This window comes from Nycticebus coucang, chromosome 16 (genome assembly GCF_027406575.1).
Source record: "Nycticebus coucang isolate mNycCou1 chromosome 16, mNycCou1.pri, whole genome shotgun sequence".
NCBI classification, from domain to species: Eukaryota; Metazoa; Chordata; class Mammalia; order Primates; family Lorisidae; genus Nycticebus; species Nycticebus coucang.
Window position 1 is genome coordinate 6,036,235 of NC_069795.1, and position 17,042 is coordinate 6,053,276.

At 44.5% G+C, this 17,042-nt stretch overlaps 1 protein-coding gene across 1 annotated transcript in view; it reads right to left on the reverse strand.

Annotated features, from left to right (window-relative positions):
- Positions 1–16,700, reverse strand: part of PCP4 (Purkinje cell protein 4) — a 64,313-nt gene extending 47,613 nt beyond the window's left edge. The window contains exon 1 of the mRNA XM_053565000.1: positions 16,595–16,700. Within this exon, the coding sequence (XP_053420975.1) occupies positions 16,595–16,603 (9 nt within the window). The 5' untranslated portion in view covers positions 16,604–16,700. The remainder of the gene's footprint in view (positions 1–16,594) is intronic.
- Between the last annotated feature and the right edge of the window lie 342 nt (positions 16,701–17,042).

Here is a 17,042-nt window from a genome sequence, read left to right on the forward strand (position 1 = left end):
AATTAGGGAAGAAAAGGCGATCAAGGGTATTCACATAGGATCAGGAGAGATCAAACTTTCACTCTTCACAGATGATATGATCGTATATCTGGAAAACACTAGGGATCGTACTACAAAACTTTTAGAAGTGATCAAGGAATACAGCAATGTCTCAGGCTACAAAATCAACACCCATAAATCTGTAGACTTTATATATACCAACAATAACCAAGCCGAACAAACAGTCCAGGACTCTATTCCTTTCACAGTAGTGCCAAAGAAGATGAAATTTTTGGGAGTATATCTAACAAAGGATGTGAAAGATCTCTACTAAGAGAACTATGAAACTTTAAGAAAAGAAATAGCTTAAGATGTTAACAAATGGAAAAACATACCATGCTCATGGCTGGGAAGAATCAGCATTGTTAAAATGTCCATACTACCCAAAGCAATATCTAATTTTAATACAATTCCTATTAAAGTTCCATTGTCATATTTTAAAGATCTTAAAAAAATATTTCATTTTATATGGAATCAGAAAAAAACTCAAATAGCCAAAACATTACTCAGCAATAAAAACACAGCAGGAGGAATCACACTACCAGACTGAGACTGTACTATAAATCGATAGTGATCAAAACAGCATGGTATTGGCACAAAAACAGAAGTAGATGTCTGGAACAGAATAGAGAACCAAGAGATGAATCCAGCTATTTACCGTTATTTGATCTTTGACAAGCCAATCAAAAACATTCAGTAGGGAAAAGATTCCCTATTTAACAAATGGTGCTGGGTGAACTGGCTGGCAACCTGTAGAAGATTGAAACTGGACCCATACCTTTCACCATTAACTAAGATAGACTCTCACTGGATAAAGGATTTAAACTTAAGACATGAAACTATAAAAATACTTGAAGAAAGTGCAGGGAAAACTCTTGAAGGAATTGGCCTGGGTGAATGTTTTATGATGAGGACTCCCCAGGCAATTGAAGCAGTATCAAAAATACACTACTGGGACCTGATCAAACTAAAAAGCTTCTGCACAGCCAAGAACATAGTAAGTAAAGCAAGCAGACAGCCCTCAGAATGGGAATAAATATTTGCAGGTTATACTTCCGATAAAGGTCTAATAACCAGAATCCACAGAGAACTCAAATGTATTAGCAAGAAAAGAACAAGTGATCCCATCTCAGGGTGGGCAAGGGACTTGAAGAGAAACTTCTCTAAAGAAGACAGGTGCACAATCTACAAACACATGAAAAAAAGCTCATCATCCTTAATCATCAGAGAAATGCAAATCAAAACTACTTTGAGATATCACCTAACCCCAGTAAGATTAGCCCACATAACAAAATCCCAAGACCAGAGATATTGGCGTGGATGTGGAGAAAAGGGCACACTTCTACACTGCTGGTGGGAATGCACACTAATACGTTCCTTCTGGAAGGATGTTTAGAGACTACTTAGAGACCTAAAAATAGATCTGCCATTCGATCCTGTAATTCCTTTACTAGGTTTATACCCAGAAGACCAAAAATCACAATATAACAAAAACATTTGTACCAGAATGTTTATTGCAGCCCAATTCATAATTGCTAAGTCATGGAAGACGTGCCCATCGACCCACGAATGGACTAGCAAATTGTGGTACATGTATACCATGGAATACTATGCAGCCTTAAAGAAAGATGGAGACTTTACCTCTTTCATGTTTACATGGATGGGCTGGAACATATTCTCCTTAGCAGAGTATCTCAGGAATGGAAGAAAAAGTATCCAATGTACTCACCCCTACTGTGAAGCTAAATTATAGCTTTCACATGAAGACTATAACCCAACTATAGCACAAGACTATGAGGAAAGGGCCAAGGAAGGGGAAGGGAGGGGGGAGGTTAGGGTGGAGGGAGGATAATGAGTGGGGCCACACCTACAGTGCATCTTAGAATGGGTACAGGCGAAACTTACTAAAGGCAGAATACAAATGCCTACATACAATAACTAAGAAAATGCCATGAAGGCTATATGGAACAGTTTGATGAGAATATTTCAGATTGTATATGAAACCAGCACACTGTACCCTTTGATTACACAAATGTACACAGCTATGATTTAATGATAAAAAAAAGAAGGCACAAGGCAATTGGCACCCCGGTTTATCCTGGCAACAGCCAAATCGACCTACCCTCAGCAAGGGGAAGCCCCACAGCTCTGGAAGGTGCTAGAACAATGCATGGATAAAGATATCTGTCCACCCTTTGCATCTGAATTGCACCCAAAGAAATGCTTCTCCACTCACCCCATTTCCTTTATTGTTCTCTGGTACTTGGGGCAGAGCCTTAGATTAGCCTCAGAATAAAGAATGTGGCTCAGAGGAGTAGGGCACCGACCCCATATACCAGAGGTGATAGGTTCAAACCCGGCCCCAGCCAAAAACCACAAAATAAAATAAAATAAAGGCTGTGAGCATGAAGGCCAGGTGCGAGCCAGAGCAGCTGCTGTGATTGGAAAAATGACAACAGTGGGCTTTCAGACAAAGGGACAGATATCCAAAAGCTTGTCACAGTATCGTAACCTCAGTGTACACAGAAGGTACCAATCCATGCAGGGTAGAGAAAGACAGAAGAGATTTGTTTTCTCTTCCAATCCTAGAAGTTATGGCTGACCAAGCAGATGCCAAGAGTTAGATAAAGGCCGGAAAACTGCCAAGGAAAGGTCAACATAAAACAAGAAGCTGAGCTGTGCCTGTAACTGACTCGTTCAAGGCCAAGTCTGCCTTGTTCAGCTGATTAGGGAAATCAGGCAGGGCCAGTTTTCTAGAACTACAGGAAATCCATAATGTAATAATTCCGAGAATGCCAAGCTTGCCTGTCCTTCCTATAATGATGTGATTTTTCAAGGACTTTTATACTTCAAAGGCTGGAGACGCTGCATTGTGGTCCTCCCAGATTTCGGCAACTGGCCGCAGAGACAGACATATCTTCTCTTTGCTCTCAAAGTGACACCAGTCTTCCATTCCTCATCTCTTCCCCAACACAGCTAGTCAAATGCCTTGCCAGGTGTAATCAAATAAAGCAAAAGAATGACCAAAAAGCAGAGAATGAAAACACCCCAACAGCCAGAGAGTCTTGCCCTGCAGACCCTAAGCAGCCATCCATCCTGAGCCGTCCATGGCCTCCCTGGCTCTGACACACTGAACAGTCATAACCTGGTGCTGCACTCAGTGTCCTTGTTAAGTGAACTAAAAGGTGTGCAAAAGAAAGAACACAAGCCAAATCTGTTGTTACCCAACAGAAGCGCACATTTAGAGCTGAATGAATACATGACATTCCCAAGTTTAGCTAAGACATTTTCCTCTCTTTGCAACAAGGCACTGTCTGCAAATGCAATGCAATAGCAACAGCTTAGCAATTCTGTGAAATGATCCTGTGAGGTGGATACTACCATTATTCCAACTGGACAATACCAAACTTGAGACACGGAGAGGTTTAGTCATGTGTCCAAGGATGTGACTGCTGGGGGGCAAGGGTCAGATGGAATTTGACTCTGGGCAGACCCACTTGGAAGTCTGAGCAGTGGCCACACCAACCAGTGTCTGGTCTAGAGGGGAAAACATCAGCTAGGTTAAAGGAAAACCTGACTTTGACAACCCCTTTTGCCACCAACAATGCTGACATCGTGTGCCTCAGTTCACCTGGTTGCAGAGTGGAGACCATGCTTTAATTTAGAGCAATATTGTGGAAATGAATGACAACACACAAAACTCTGCATGTGAAAATAATTGGGCCATTTTAGGAAAAAGATGGGATAAATACATTACACAGGACTGTCAAGGACCCTGATAAGGCATGACATGGTGTCCAGAGTCTGCTGACGCCAGATCTGTGGACACACGTGACGGGCATCTATGAGGAGAAAAGGGACCCAAGACCATAAAAACGGGCCTTGCTCCAGAATTTACTCTCTCCCCCGTCCTGGTCTGCCTTTCACATCTTTAAGCAGCTTCTCAGACTCCTGGGGAATACGAGCACCAGCGCCCACTCTTCCGTAAGGACGTCTCGTGAAGAAAGGCAGATGTTGACTTGCCACTGTGTGCGACTAACGCGCTCCTCCCCGAGGGGGTGTTCCAAGCTGCAGAAGCCAGAGACTTTCTTTTTTCATAATAAAGAAACAGCTGGGTTTGTTCCCCCACTCAACTAATACCAAAAAAGCTTCAGAAAACAGTAGAAGACTGAGGTTGTACACTTTTGGGAGAAAGGAAATGTTTTCTCCTCTATCAGCTGAAGCAACTCAAGAAGTGCAATGAGATACAGAGAAAAAGAAAGGTAGAAAGTTATACAGAACATTCATCAGCTGCTCTCTAGGGAGGTGAAAATTCTAACACTCTCCCCTTTATTTATTTATTTATTTATTTTGTTGTTGTTGTTGTAGAGACAGAGTCTCACTGTACCGCCCTCGGGTAGAGTGCCGTGGCGTCACAGCTCACAGCAACCTCTAACTCTTGGGCTTAAGCGATTCTCTTGCCTCAGCCTCCCGAGCAGCTGGGACTACAGGCGCCCGCCACAACGCCCGGCTATTTTTCTGTTGCAGTTTGGCCGGGGCTGGGTTTGAACCCACCACCCTTGGCATGTGGGGCCAGCCCTACTCACTGAGCCACAGGCGCCATCCCACTCTCCCCATTTAAAAAAAAAAAATCATACACACCATCACCACTGACATTACCATCAGCATCTCCACCCTCACCACCGTCACTGCCACCATCATCACTGCTACCTCTCCTACCAACTCAGTCTAACGGCTGTGCCTCCCTCATAATGGATATTTCCTCCATATTTTCTTTCAAATCTCTCCAAAATCCATAAGAATTTAATTTACCAGAACATAAATTGAATTCTAATTTACTCAAAAGGTTGTCTTTTGGGGACCTGACTTATGAATGGCCAAAGTTCACACCAAATTGCCTCCTATCTGCACATATTGATCCAGCCATTATTTATATAGACCTCTTTTGTTCCCAAAGTATGAAAAAATGTTTCTTTAATTGAACAAGTCTACATCTGTGTTCTGTATCCCCCTGAACACTCTCAGGAAGAAGTGAGGACTGAAGACTTAATAGCATGAAAAGTCTCAGAACGAAACTGGCCACTGGAAGCTTTCCTCTGAATGATCAATACTCAGGAGAATTCAAAGAAATGGTTTATCATTCTTATGGCCTTTAAAAAATACACACACACACACACACTCCACATGGTTTTGAGTCAATTTTATTACTTCATCATTGAAATAGTCCTCAGTACCAGCCAAGCTGACCCTTGAACTAGACAATTGCCTATTCAAGCATATCACTAGGTGAGCGTCTTCAGAGCCAGCCTGAAGTCTCCATCAGATTTGGTGAAAAGCTCTTGACTCTGCCTACATCTGTGGTCAGGCTTGGGCCATCTCAAAAGCTTCTGCTTGGACAGGGAAAAACTATATACATATAAGGCACCAGACACAGCATGGATAATGGAATTATGTTTCATCAGTTCTATCCCCTTGGTCTCACTACAAAGTAACCTTAACCCAGGGCTGGTCTCACGGAAGTGCAACTCTCAAAGTAGCACGGGACCACACTTAGAAAGCCCTGCACTTGGTCTAACTAACGCCTCTCACCGTCTTAAAATACTCAGTAAAGTTTAATAAAGGCACAGCATTGATTTTTCACCAGACCCACAAATTGTGTTACTGGTCTCACCTTCCCCCCCATCACAGACTGTCATGGACATCCTAACTCTGAGCCACTGTCACCACAGGAGAGATTGAGGCAGGGCTGGGCAGGAGGGAAGGATCCCAGGAGGGTGGCTTGTCTTTAAATTGCCTCACTGTTGCTGGAGCTCTTCTGGACGCTTCCACCCAGGTCTGGCTTGCCAGAGCTGAGGTCCCTGAGGCCACGTCTTGTGCCGCTGAAGTTACATTAGGCTGCATCTATATTCTTGTCATGTAAAAATTCAAATTCGTATCCAAAATTCAGCTGTGGGGGGAACTCTTATATGTATTTCAGACAAATCTGGCTTTCACCAAGAACTCAGCAAAAAAATGATGACATGGAAATTCATAAAATAGTGCTTTAAAAAATGAAAGGAATACGCTTTATTGATGGGAAAGATTAAATCAAGATGAAAAGTAACTATGAACTGGAAGGAGGTATTTGGTGGAGGTGCTTAGCAAATTGCTACATCTATTTCAAGACATCCTCAACGAGAGGTAAAATAGCCCACATTTCTGAGGTACAGAACATCGCCAGAAATAATATTTGAGATGTGACGCTGTATTATCTAGATATTTTGACAGGACTTATGCATATGTGAGAACAGAGCTATAAATATAAGGATGAGCCCATCCCTGGAGCAAACTTCAAAGACAAGAAAATACTAACGGTGGTGAGGAGAGCTAGTGGAAGCTGTGAGGTGCGGGCGCGACACCGTCACCCTGGACAGACGCGGGGCTCTCGCAGAAGGCAAAGCCATCACAGGTCTCTCACAATTAGAACATGTAAAGCTTACAACCCTGTGTACGATTCCAAAAATATAACTGACTGTCCTCATATAAATCTATTTCCAATGTATTGAAGAGATTTTTTTTACTTTTAAAGAAAATATAATACGTTAACAGAGCCCAAATAGTCAATAATATATTCTGGAGACAAAAAGGGGTATAGAAGACATGGCCTCTTTTAAAATTTCATGATCAAATAAATATCAAATAAAATAAAATAAAATTCCATGATATAAAAGACAAAAAGAAATGTGAATGACAAAATATGGGATTACTAATTACATATGCAATCATTTTAACCATAGAAAGCGCCACCTTTCTCCGGACAAACATTTTCCAAGAGTTTTATACTTTGGGGTTCAACATGCTCTTTCTTTTTCAAACAAAGCCCTGGAGAATAAGTAATGTATAAAGGTAATTGTTACAACCCCTAAGTCAAGGAAACTCTACCAGGCTTTGCCAAAAATGCTCTTAATGAACTATTCCATGGTAATGGCAACATCAACATTTATCAGCTTCGCCACGTGCAACTGGGATGAGAGGGTGACGGGTCAGCAAGGAAATCACAGTCGGTCCCTAGAAACAAGAGTTGAAGATCTGGAGAAGAAAGGAACGGCTTTGTCAAGATTTCTGGGTTATTCTTTTTTTTCACTCAAGACTAATAAAATATCCCAGATAATGTTATTTTTAATATATTCCTGGTCCAAGCCCTATATGGAATTCAGACAGGTATAAAAGAAATTGGGTTTTACTCGGAATATGACAGAAAATGAGAAATTTAATAGAGTAGGAAATGTGGATGCGAAACCTTCACTGGCTTTTCCTCAAAAAGCTCTGTGATTGTGAACAAGATCACTCTTTAGGCACGAAGTCCCCTATTTTAAAATGACTATTTTGAATGAAATGACAACTATGGCCTCCTTCACTTTTCTGATTCCAAGTGGCACCGGAGAAATGACAGTCTTTCTCCAGGTCCTCAAGCAGGCTGACTACACCCCAGGAGGGGCAGGACCACCTGTTCAGGTGCACAGGTTGTACACAGAACAGCTCCAGGGGATGCTGTCGGCACAGTCCACCATGCAAACGGCACCTCTGGGGTTGTAAGATGCTTCACTGTCACAACCACACATGGTGAAGAAAACTTTTGAGTGTATATTTATATATGTTTGGGATCTAAGATCAATTAAAAATTGATATAATCCTTTGGTTCAGAGGAAAGAGCAGGTGTCCCACAACCGGCGACTGTCCCAGACACCCTCACTCTTGACTCAGTCCCAGATAACCCCTGCATGCTGCGTCAGGGTTCCAGGTGCTCCATCATGGTTCCAGGTGCTCCGTTATGGTCCCGGGTGCTCCGTCGTGGTCCCGGGTGCTCCGTCGTGGTCCGGGGTGCTCCGTCGTGGTCCGGGGTGCTCCGTCGTGGTTCCAGGTGCTGCGTCGTGGTTCTAGGTGCTGCGTCGTGGTTCTAGGTGCTGTGTCGTGGTTCTAGGTGCTCCATCATGGTTCCGGGTGCTCCATGAAAAGGATTTACAGATTTTTCAGTCCGCCTTTAACTAAACTCATCTTCCCACAATAGATCTGCACTTTCTAAATGTCCTATATACTCACCTCCCACTGCATCGATGAACCTGGAAGGCTAAGTAACAGGAGCCAGTCACAGAAAGACAAATACTGTGTAACTCCACTCATAGGAAGTCCCCAAGCAGTCAGATTCATCGAGATAGAGAGCAGAATGGTGGTTGCCAGGGGCTGGGAAAGGGGGAGCAGGCAGTAGTTGTTTAATGTGGACAGAGTTTCAGTTTCACAAGAAAAAAAGCTTCTGGAGATCTGTTCTACAGCAATGTCATCATACTGAACACCACTGAACTGTGTGTTTAAAAATGGTTAAGATGGTAAATTGTATGTGTTTTCACCACAGTAAAAAGATTCCTGTGCAAAATCATAGATTGAAAATAATACTAATACAAGGTAGCACAAATTACAAGGAAATGATGGGAGAGCAGAGAGTCCTCCTGGGACTGTGATGTGTTCATGATCACCAGCATAAGCTTACCAAACAGCAACTGTGATGTCTTCCTGACCACCAGCGTAAGCTTAACAAGCACAGTGACTGTGATGTCTTCCTGACCACCAGTGTACACTTAACAAGCACAGAGACTGTGATGATGTCTCCATGACTACCAGGGTAAGCTTACCAACCACAGCGACTGTGATGTCTTCCTGACCACCAGCGTACACTTAACAAGCACAGTGACTGTGATGTCTTCCTGACCACCAGTGTACACTTAACAAGCACAGCAACTGTGATGTCTCCATGACTACCAGCGTAAGCTTACCAACCACAGCAACTGTGATGTCTTCCTGACCACCAGCGTAAGCTTAACAAGCAGTGACTGTGATGTCTTCCTGACCACCAGCGTACACTTAACAAGCACAGTGACTGTGATGTCTTCCTGACCACCAGTGTACACTTAACAAGCACAGCGACTGTGATGTCTCCATGACTACCAGCGTAAGCTTAACATCCACAGCAACTATGATATCTCCATGACCACCAGCATAAGTTTAACAACCACAGCGACTGTGATGTCTTGGTGACCACCAGCATAAGCTTAACAAGCACAGCATCAACCTGGGCTCAAAATAAGTGACCAGCAGGACTGCGTGAATCATAGATTTCCCTACTCTGCCATTAACCATTTCCTCTTAATACATTGGCATACTGGCACATAGACATAAATATAAAATAAATAAAAATTTGTTGTATGTACACAGTTGACTTTTTTCTATTGGGGTACATTATTAAAAGGTCTGGCACCCCTGTTGTAGAGCACTGAGACCCGCAATTAATGTCTGATCATTGTGGACACCATTTCTTGTGCTAGCATGGATCTCAGGGAGGACTAAGGAGACAGTTCCCCCAAAATTGAAATACTGAATCAGACAGTTATTATTAGAAAAATGACAGGTAATTGTGGAAAACTCAGAAGAGGGGAGAGAACAGGTGACAAGGATTTCACTGGGCAAGGGGACAAAAATCAGACCAAATCACCTTCAGCTGTTTTGAAGAGATGTTACTAAAGCATTATGGTCTGAAGTCTTGCTCGCTGCCATTTCACCTAAAACTCATAGAAACACAGAGTGAGTTGAGTTTTAGAGCAGGGCTCCACACCATCTCCTGTCTCAGATACGGGCAGGTCTCTGCGGAGGCCGGCGCCCACACATGTGGCCCGAGGCAGGGCTGCTGTAATGCAAACACCCGGGGCAGCAGGGATTGCCCTGGGCATCAAAAAAGGGTAAGGAAATGGTATTATAAAAAGAAAACCCTAAGTTCAATCAGCCATTTTGTCAGGCTCAAAATTTAAAGAAAAAAAAAGTGACATTTTTCTGACAATTCCTAATGACATAATAGCTTTACTCTTCTTTGATTAAGACAATCGTTAATGGGTATTGTCAACCTCCGGAGTCCCCTTTTCAGGGGTTATATAAAATTAAAATAACTAGTCACTTACTTAGATTACTGGCCAAGCTGCAGGTGTGATGCTTTGAGGACAGATGACCATTTCTTGCGTCATGCCACATTATAAATAGATGTGGATTGTAACATAGGAATAGTATAATCTCAAACCAGCCCAGATCTCACTTTAGCTATCAGATAGTTGCAAACAATATTTAACTTTCAAAAGACATGTCTTTCAAACTACTGGGCAGAAGTTGAAAGTGTGTACAACTAGAAACCTACTAGTATTGTCCAAGTCCAAGACTGCCCTAAAACTGGCAGAAACCGGGCAGAGACCTGGGCTCCCCTGGCTCCCCTGGCTCCCCTCTCCTCCATTCTAGCTCCTTTGTGAAGAAAACTGCCTCGTTCAATGTTTGAAGGGTTCATACATTTTGCTCCCTTCCCCTTAGACGCTCCATCAGCAGACGATTACCCCCCTGCTTTCTGAGTCTCATCTATCTTCCTTTTATTTATGAGATGGCAGCTTAAGAGTAAAATACAAAATAATGGCATTTAGTGGCTGATTGATTTTTCTACGGGCAATGTCATAAATACAGCCAAGCGTTTCCCCTTCAGAAATGGAATGAGAGGTAATTCAGTGAGATTCTGAAGAATAAATTTAGAACTATTTGCAAGACAGATACAAGCAGAGAGATGCCTGAGATGTGTAACTCATGCTGAATTGCTCATGTAAAACATCCCAGAAATGGCTGTGGGGTTTACAGGACTGGGCTACCGGCATGTACGGGAAGCTCGTTTTGGTTGTGGCACAAAACAACGACGTACAGAGCATTCCCGTGTCTGTACCCAAAAGCCACCTATACCCAAGTGAATGGAAGATTTTTCTCTATTCATTGTCTGTCCCTCACTTCATTCCAAAGATTGCAAGAACAATGGTAAATCACGTCTGCCTGAGATCCTATCAGACTGTGCAGGTCTGTGGATGTGCAATCAATCTCAAACTCCCCAGGGGAAAAATCCGATTATGTTCCTTTTTGCATATGAATTGTCATATATATTCCTATTTCTAATATAAATTAATTAAAATAGTGAAAAATTCCAATATAAATTACCATAAAAATTTATAGTAATTAATATTAATAATAGCATGAGTATATTATTGATAATTTTGAATGATAATTAAAAGATTTACACATGCCACTTGCTTTTTGTATGCTAGATATATTTTGCTTTCAACAATATGCCAAGCTTTACAAGTAAGTGGAGTGACTGTGATTCCGAGATGGGAGCTGACCCACTTGGACTCCCCTCTAACCACAGTCAAGTTGGTTTTCTATTTCAAAGCCACAAACTATTTTTCAAGGTATTCACAGCCTCTGCCTCTCCAACTACAGTCCCTTGTGTTCAAATTGCAGTGAACTTACCTGCAGTGAGATAATCTCAATGGAGACAACGTCGGAACAGAGGCTATTAGGTTTCCACAGCCCTCGCTCCATTCTTATCTTTTCCCTGACATTTTCCCAAATGTCAAGAGTTCTTTCTGTTAAGATTCTTCCCACTTTTTCTCATTTTCTTTCACTGTCATGAGAGCATTCATTTTATGTCTCTAACAATGCACCCATTTCCCACTTAAAAGGATGGAAATGGCAAACACAGGCTGAAAATGCAGAGTAAAGAGAAAAAGACAGACGTGTCCTCTCCAGCTGTGTTCCCAGCACAGGTCTATGGGCCACTGGTTACATTAACTGACAAATCCAGACCCCCAAGCGTATTGATCCGTTCAGTAACTGGACATTTCTGAGTGCCAAACCAGCATCCAGTCCTTGTGGATGACATAAAATTGTCCCTGTTGGGAAGTTCACTGTCAAGGTGGGTATTTGTGATCACTAACATGCAACCCATAAGACGTTAACAGCATGACCTGTAATGCTGTGGTTAAACATCGGTTGGCTGTAATAAACCCATCCACGTGCCTCCCTAAAAGCCCTCTTTCCCTCCAGTTTGAAGCCCTTTCTGGAAGGTCATTCTAAATTAATGGGAAGCCCCAGGCTTGCGCTGATAATATCATTCATGCTCAGTATGGCCAGTGAACTCGGAGCAGCAGGACCATGGACAAAGATTGCCTATCACCCACCTAGGATAGCATCTCTAGTGATGCCCTGAGAGCAGAAGTTGAAATTTTACAAAATAATACAGAAAATGCATTTAACATAAATTCTGGGGTCTTCACATTATAAAAAAAAAATCCAGGTTTTCCTTTCATCTTGACCTCACTACTGCACTAAACCTTTAATAAAATCAATTGTGAGTTATTTATTTTCTTTCTGAAAAAGCAATACATCTTGTATTCTCTCATTCTTAGAAATCAAAAGAGAAAAACTGAAACTTATTAATGCCACAGCGTTAGCTACTGAAATGCAGGATCAGGGAAGCAAATTTTATGGGAATCCATGACAATCATCAGCCTAGCAAACACATTTTTATGCTTAATTTCAGTCTATTTCCCATCCGAAAGTATGAGGGTTAGCGTGAGAGTGATGTCTGAGCTTCACATCCCTGTGTAGGGCACAGACTACTGGCACCATGCGGTCCCAGAGCCAAATGGACTTTTGCTGGATCTTTCCATATCTTTGCTGCAGGTACACCCCCAAATGAAGTTAAAATTACGTAAGAAATTGCATTGTCATCTGACCTGTTGCTGGGTCTTTGGGGCCAACTGCAAAATCCAGATATTATGCAATTCCCCTCAGAATCTGCGTTTAACAACAAGTCTACGATATAGCTCCTACGAGCCTAACCACCCACCATTAGCATCTGTTTCAGTTTACTCTGACATCACAGGAAGCAGAAAACTATACTCATTCTCAACTTAGCACTATTTCATTTTAGCATTTGTCTTTCTGCAGGGTTACCATGATGACAAACTATGTAAGCCCCAAACCCGTGTCACATGATATTTTTTGATCAATTGACAAAAATTGTTTTAAATTCACCCTCAAGATTTAAGTGTGGATAGCCTCACCTCAGAAACCTTTGTCCAAACCATATCATTCCCTGTTTTTACTTTCCTTAGAGATGATTGCATGTTTTGAGCCATATAATAAATTAAACAGACAGTATTTCTGTCTCAGTGGTAAGGATTTGCCCTGAAATGTCCTTGGTGTTTTTCAAATCGTTCCATGGACAGCATAGTCCTCTCGCTGCAGCCAATGGCTACACAAGAGAAAGACCCATACCGCTGGAACTGAGCTGCCCCAGCCAAGCTACAGCAAGAAGAGAGCCTGTGACAGTGGGATTTGGGGTTGAAGGAAGCTTTTGCCAAAGGGATCTCAAGTCTAAGCAATAGCTGTCAGTGGCTTAGGTAACTGGAACCATCTCCCCACACCCTTCCCAAACAAGGCAATGGTGTGTGTCCTATTTTAAATCAACCCTCCAGATGTTTGCCTTTATGCATTAAAATCTTGCTCCCAGCCCTCCTAAATAAGTTCTTTTGAAATACAATTTAAAACCAAACACCTGAAGAGACCATGGGCCTGGCTGGCGTTGTTCCTGGGGCTCTTTTGCAGGTGGCCTGTTAAACAAAAGGAGTCTTTTTTCTTGTGCAGAGTGAGGCCAATAGGGACAGAACACAATGCATTTCGTAAACTTGGGCCATGGGGGTTAGGATTTCTGATCCAGCTAATACACTTAAGCCTGCATTTTGATCCTTGCTAAATTATCTTTCAGTTCATCTCATAGATTGCTCCCGGCACATCTGACATACTTTAATACTGAAATGTAAATTAGACACCCGCACAGACCACCTCCACTCTCTCACATTGTCCTAAATTTGGGCTTGACTTTTCTCGCTGCTCCTTAAACTCATGTCATTCCCCCTCCAAAAAAAAATGTTGCTACAGGGGATGAAGGAGACATACAAGCAGCCTGCTTTAAAGCCAGCTCAAGGCCTTCCCCCGAAGGTTGGGAGGCCCCAGAGTACAAAGCAGAGCCGAGCCCCAGGAGCACTTGACCTAGTGAGTCTTCTCTGCCCAGCCTGGCCCTGTGCCACCCAAGCAGCAGCTCGTGAGCATGGGGGTTTCTGCAGCAGGCACTCAGCCCTGAAGGCCAACCCAGAAATCACTTGCCCACCACGCCCAAAGGAGTCTCAAGGTCAGAGGGAAGACTGACAAAACCCATTGCCCTGACCCTCTTTGGTAATTAGTCACAGTAAGGGACCATCTGAAAACCATTCCACTTTGAGAGTTATTTTAAAAGCCTAGAAGCCACATTTAATCCATTCAAATAAAGAAAACCTTTCAGGGAAGACCAGAGGGTAATTCAGTTCTCTACCTAGAAAGGAGCTTCTGTTCCACTTTATTAAATGTCTTAAGCAGATTTAAGTGTTAGTCAAAGGACAAATTCCTGCTCTCCAAGGAGCACACACTAGGAGCTTGGAGATCAGCCAGGAGCGGAGGCCACGTTGGTGGTGAGAGCAAGGGAGAGGGAGGCAGGTGCAGCAGGAAGCCATGGGGAGGGGGCCATAGGGAGGGGCCCCGGGGGAGAGGGCCATGGAGAGGGACCCATAGGGAGGGGGCCACAGGGAGGGGCCCCGGGGGAGAGGACCATGGAGAGGGACCCATAGGGAGGGGGCCACAGAGAGGGGGCCGGGGGAGAGGACCATGGAGAGGCACCCATAGGGAGGGGCCCATGAAGTGGGATCTGCAACTTTCATGCTCATTGATAAGGAATGAAGCTGAGAGCCCCTGCAGCAACCTGCAAAGGTGGCTCCTGCTGGGCAGGGCAGTGACTGCCCAGCTGCCCTAATTATACATTCAGCAGCAGAGACTGTGACCCCAGTCATGGGTGAGCTCTGGGACAAACTCTGTCCCTGGAGACCCACACAGTTAAGTGAACCTGACCCAGCTGAGCCTGGAAAGCTCCTGAGTACTGAATGATGGAAGCCTCCATGAGATATGAAGTCCTGGGGCCAGGATCCCAGGTAGGCAACTTGACCCGAGAAAGGGGCTGTGCTGGTTTCTAAGTCCTTCTATAGGAAACTGTTACTTTGTAAATGAGTAAAAACCATTACAGGGCCATCCCTTCTTGTTGCAAGCAAGGTAAGCTAACACGAATACCAGCTTCTGAAATGTCTGCCGAGTCCGGCAGAAAGCCCCCATCCAAGCATGGGAGATGTGCAGACCTGTGCTCATCCACTGTCTCCTACAGAGCCCCAGCTTCCTTCCCCTTGCCCCCCACTGCCCCACCAGCAGAGCCCCAGCTTCCTTCTCGCTGCCCCCCACTGCCCTCACCAGCCCCCTCTCTGGCACCAGGTGTTCAGAACATCCCATTCACATTTGGACGTCAAGATCCACCTGGCTCTGCTGCTCCAGAGTTAGTGACCTTGAACCAATTAGTTCACGGCTCTGTGCTTCAGTTCCCCCTCTATCAGCTGGGAATAATAATGCAGCCTAATGCACAGAGTTGTTGGGAGGCTCAGAGAGGTGACAGGTGTGGAGGGCGCTGGACATTGTGTCTGAGAGTAGACCTTTAGGCAAATATCAGTGCTTAGTTTTTGTCAGTGATGTCACCAGGGGACTTCCCATCTTCCGCCCACACTTGCCTTCTTCCCACCTCAAGCCCTTGGCTCCATCCCAAATCCTCTTCCTAAGTTTCACAGTGTTCTGCCCTTCCTGTCCCATTTTTATCAAAAGTTGCCCATCAGAGAGATAAAAGCGGTGAGGAGGCATTTTATTTCTTAAATTATTAATTTTACTCTAGACTTCCAAAAAAGGATCACCCATCTGTCCAAAAAAAGAGAGAGAAGATAAAAGATCTTTAGAAGTAATTATTTGCCAACCAAGAAGAAACAAAAGTGCATTTGGCTCAGCTTTGGAGTTGAACAAGGGGATGGTGCAACTGCGACTCTGCCTCAGACAAGAGGGAGAAAATAGAATCTTTTAAAAAATAAGCAAAAGTCAATTTTTAAATGAGCTATCAGTTTGCCTCAACAAAACATTCTGTATGAACATATTCAGAGAAGCGACTTTCGATTTGACATTGGGCTGCTCGTCTGCCCAGGCGGCCTCCAACTTACAGACCTCGGTTTCCACGCGCAGACCGTCCCGGATCTGTCTGCATTTCTCTCCCGGCTCCGATGAGCTCGGACGTAGTTAGTACAGGAGGCGCTTGTGCACCAGGGGCCATGAAACGCCCCCCACCCCCCGCCAATCCCCTGGACCTTCCCTTTCTGCACTCCCTGGATGGTCACCTGCCCGCTCGCGTTCTCAGAGGTGCCACCAAAGGAAACACGCAAAGCCACACCCGCTGGGAAGTAGCACAAATCTTGGGGAGAGAATAAAGCGATCAGCCTTCTCCTCTGAGGTCCAAACCCAAATCGCTTTTCAAAGGCACAATTAAATCAGCAACGAACAGCGCATCCTTTTCTCTCTCTAAAGCTCATATTAAAAGTTGGGAAGTTCACCATTCAAACCAATATATCAATAGCTTCGGTCCTGAAAGCAAACGATCGCAGGATTAGTCTTCAGCACCACTCCTGACCCCTTCACGTGCTCCAAGACCACCCGTGCAGCCCAGACCCCCGGCCCCGCTCCCAAGTTTGCCTCTGTGAGCGGAGGCTGCACTCACCTCGCTCATGTTGGCTGGAACTCGACAGCTGGGTCCGCCGCTCAGCACCGAGAGCACTGCTGGGACTCGCTGCTGCTCCGGGCCTGGCTTTCCTCTTAAAAAGAGCTGCCCGGTGGCATCACGCCTCCCGGGAGCCAATGGGAGCCGCTCACCTGTCTGAGCGCCCGGCCGCATCGGACGGCGCCAGGCGCCACCTGGTGGTGCAGAAGCGCAGCGCGCGGGGTCCCTGCTCCCGACTGCGCCAGGGGCCGGAGGAAGCGGCTGGTTAAAGGAAAAGCACAGGGAAAAGTCACAGGGACAAAAACCATCACAGGAAGGCCGTCGTGCGTTTCCCCAAGGGGTACAGGATTTACACACATGCCAACAAACCCCTCTCCAACCTAAACCGGAAGGGGTTTGCCTCTCTGAGGAGGAGGGACAGGGTCTGCCTGCCCACTTCTGTCCCTCC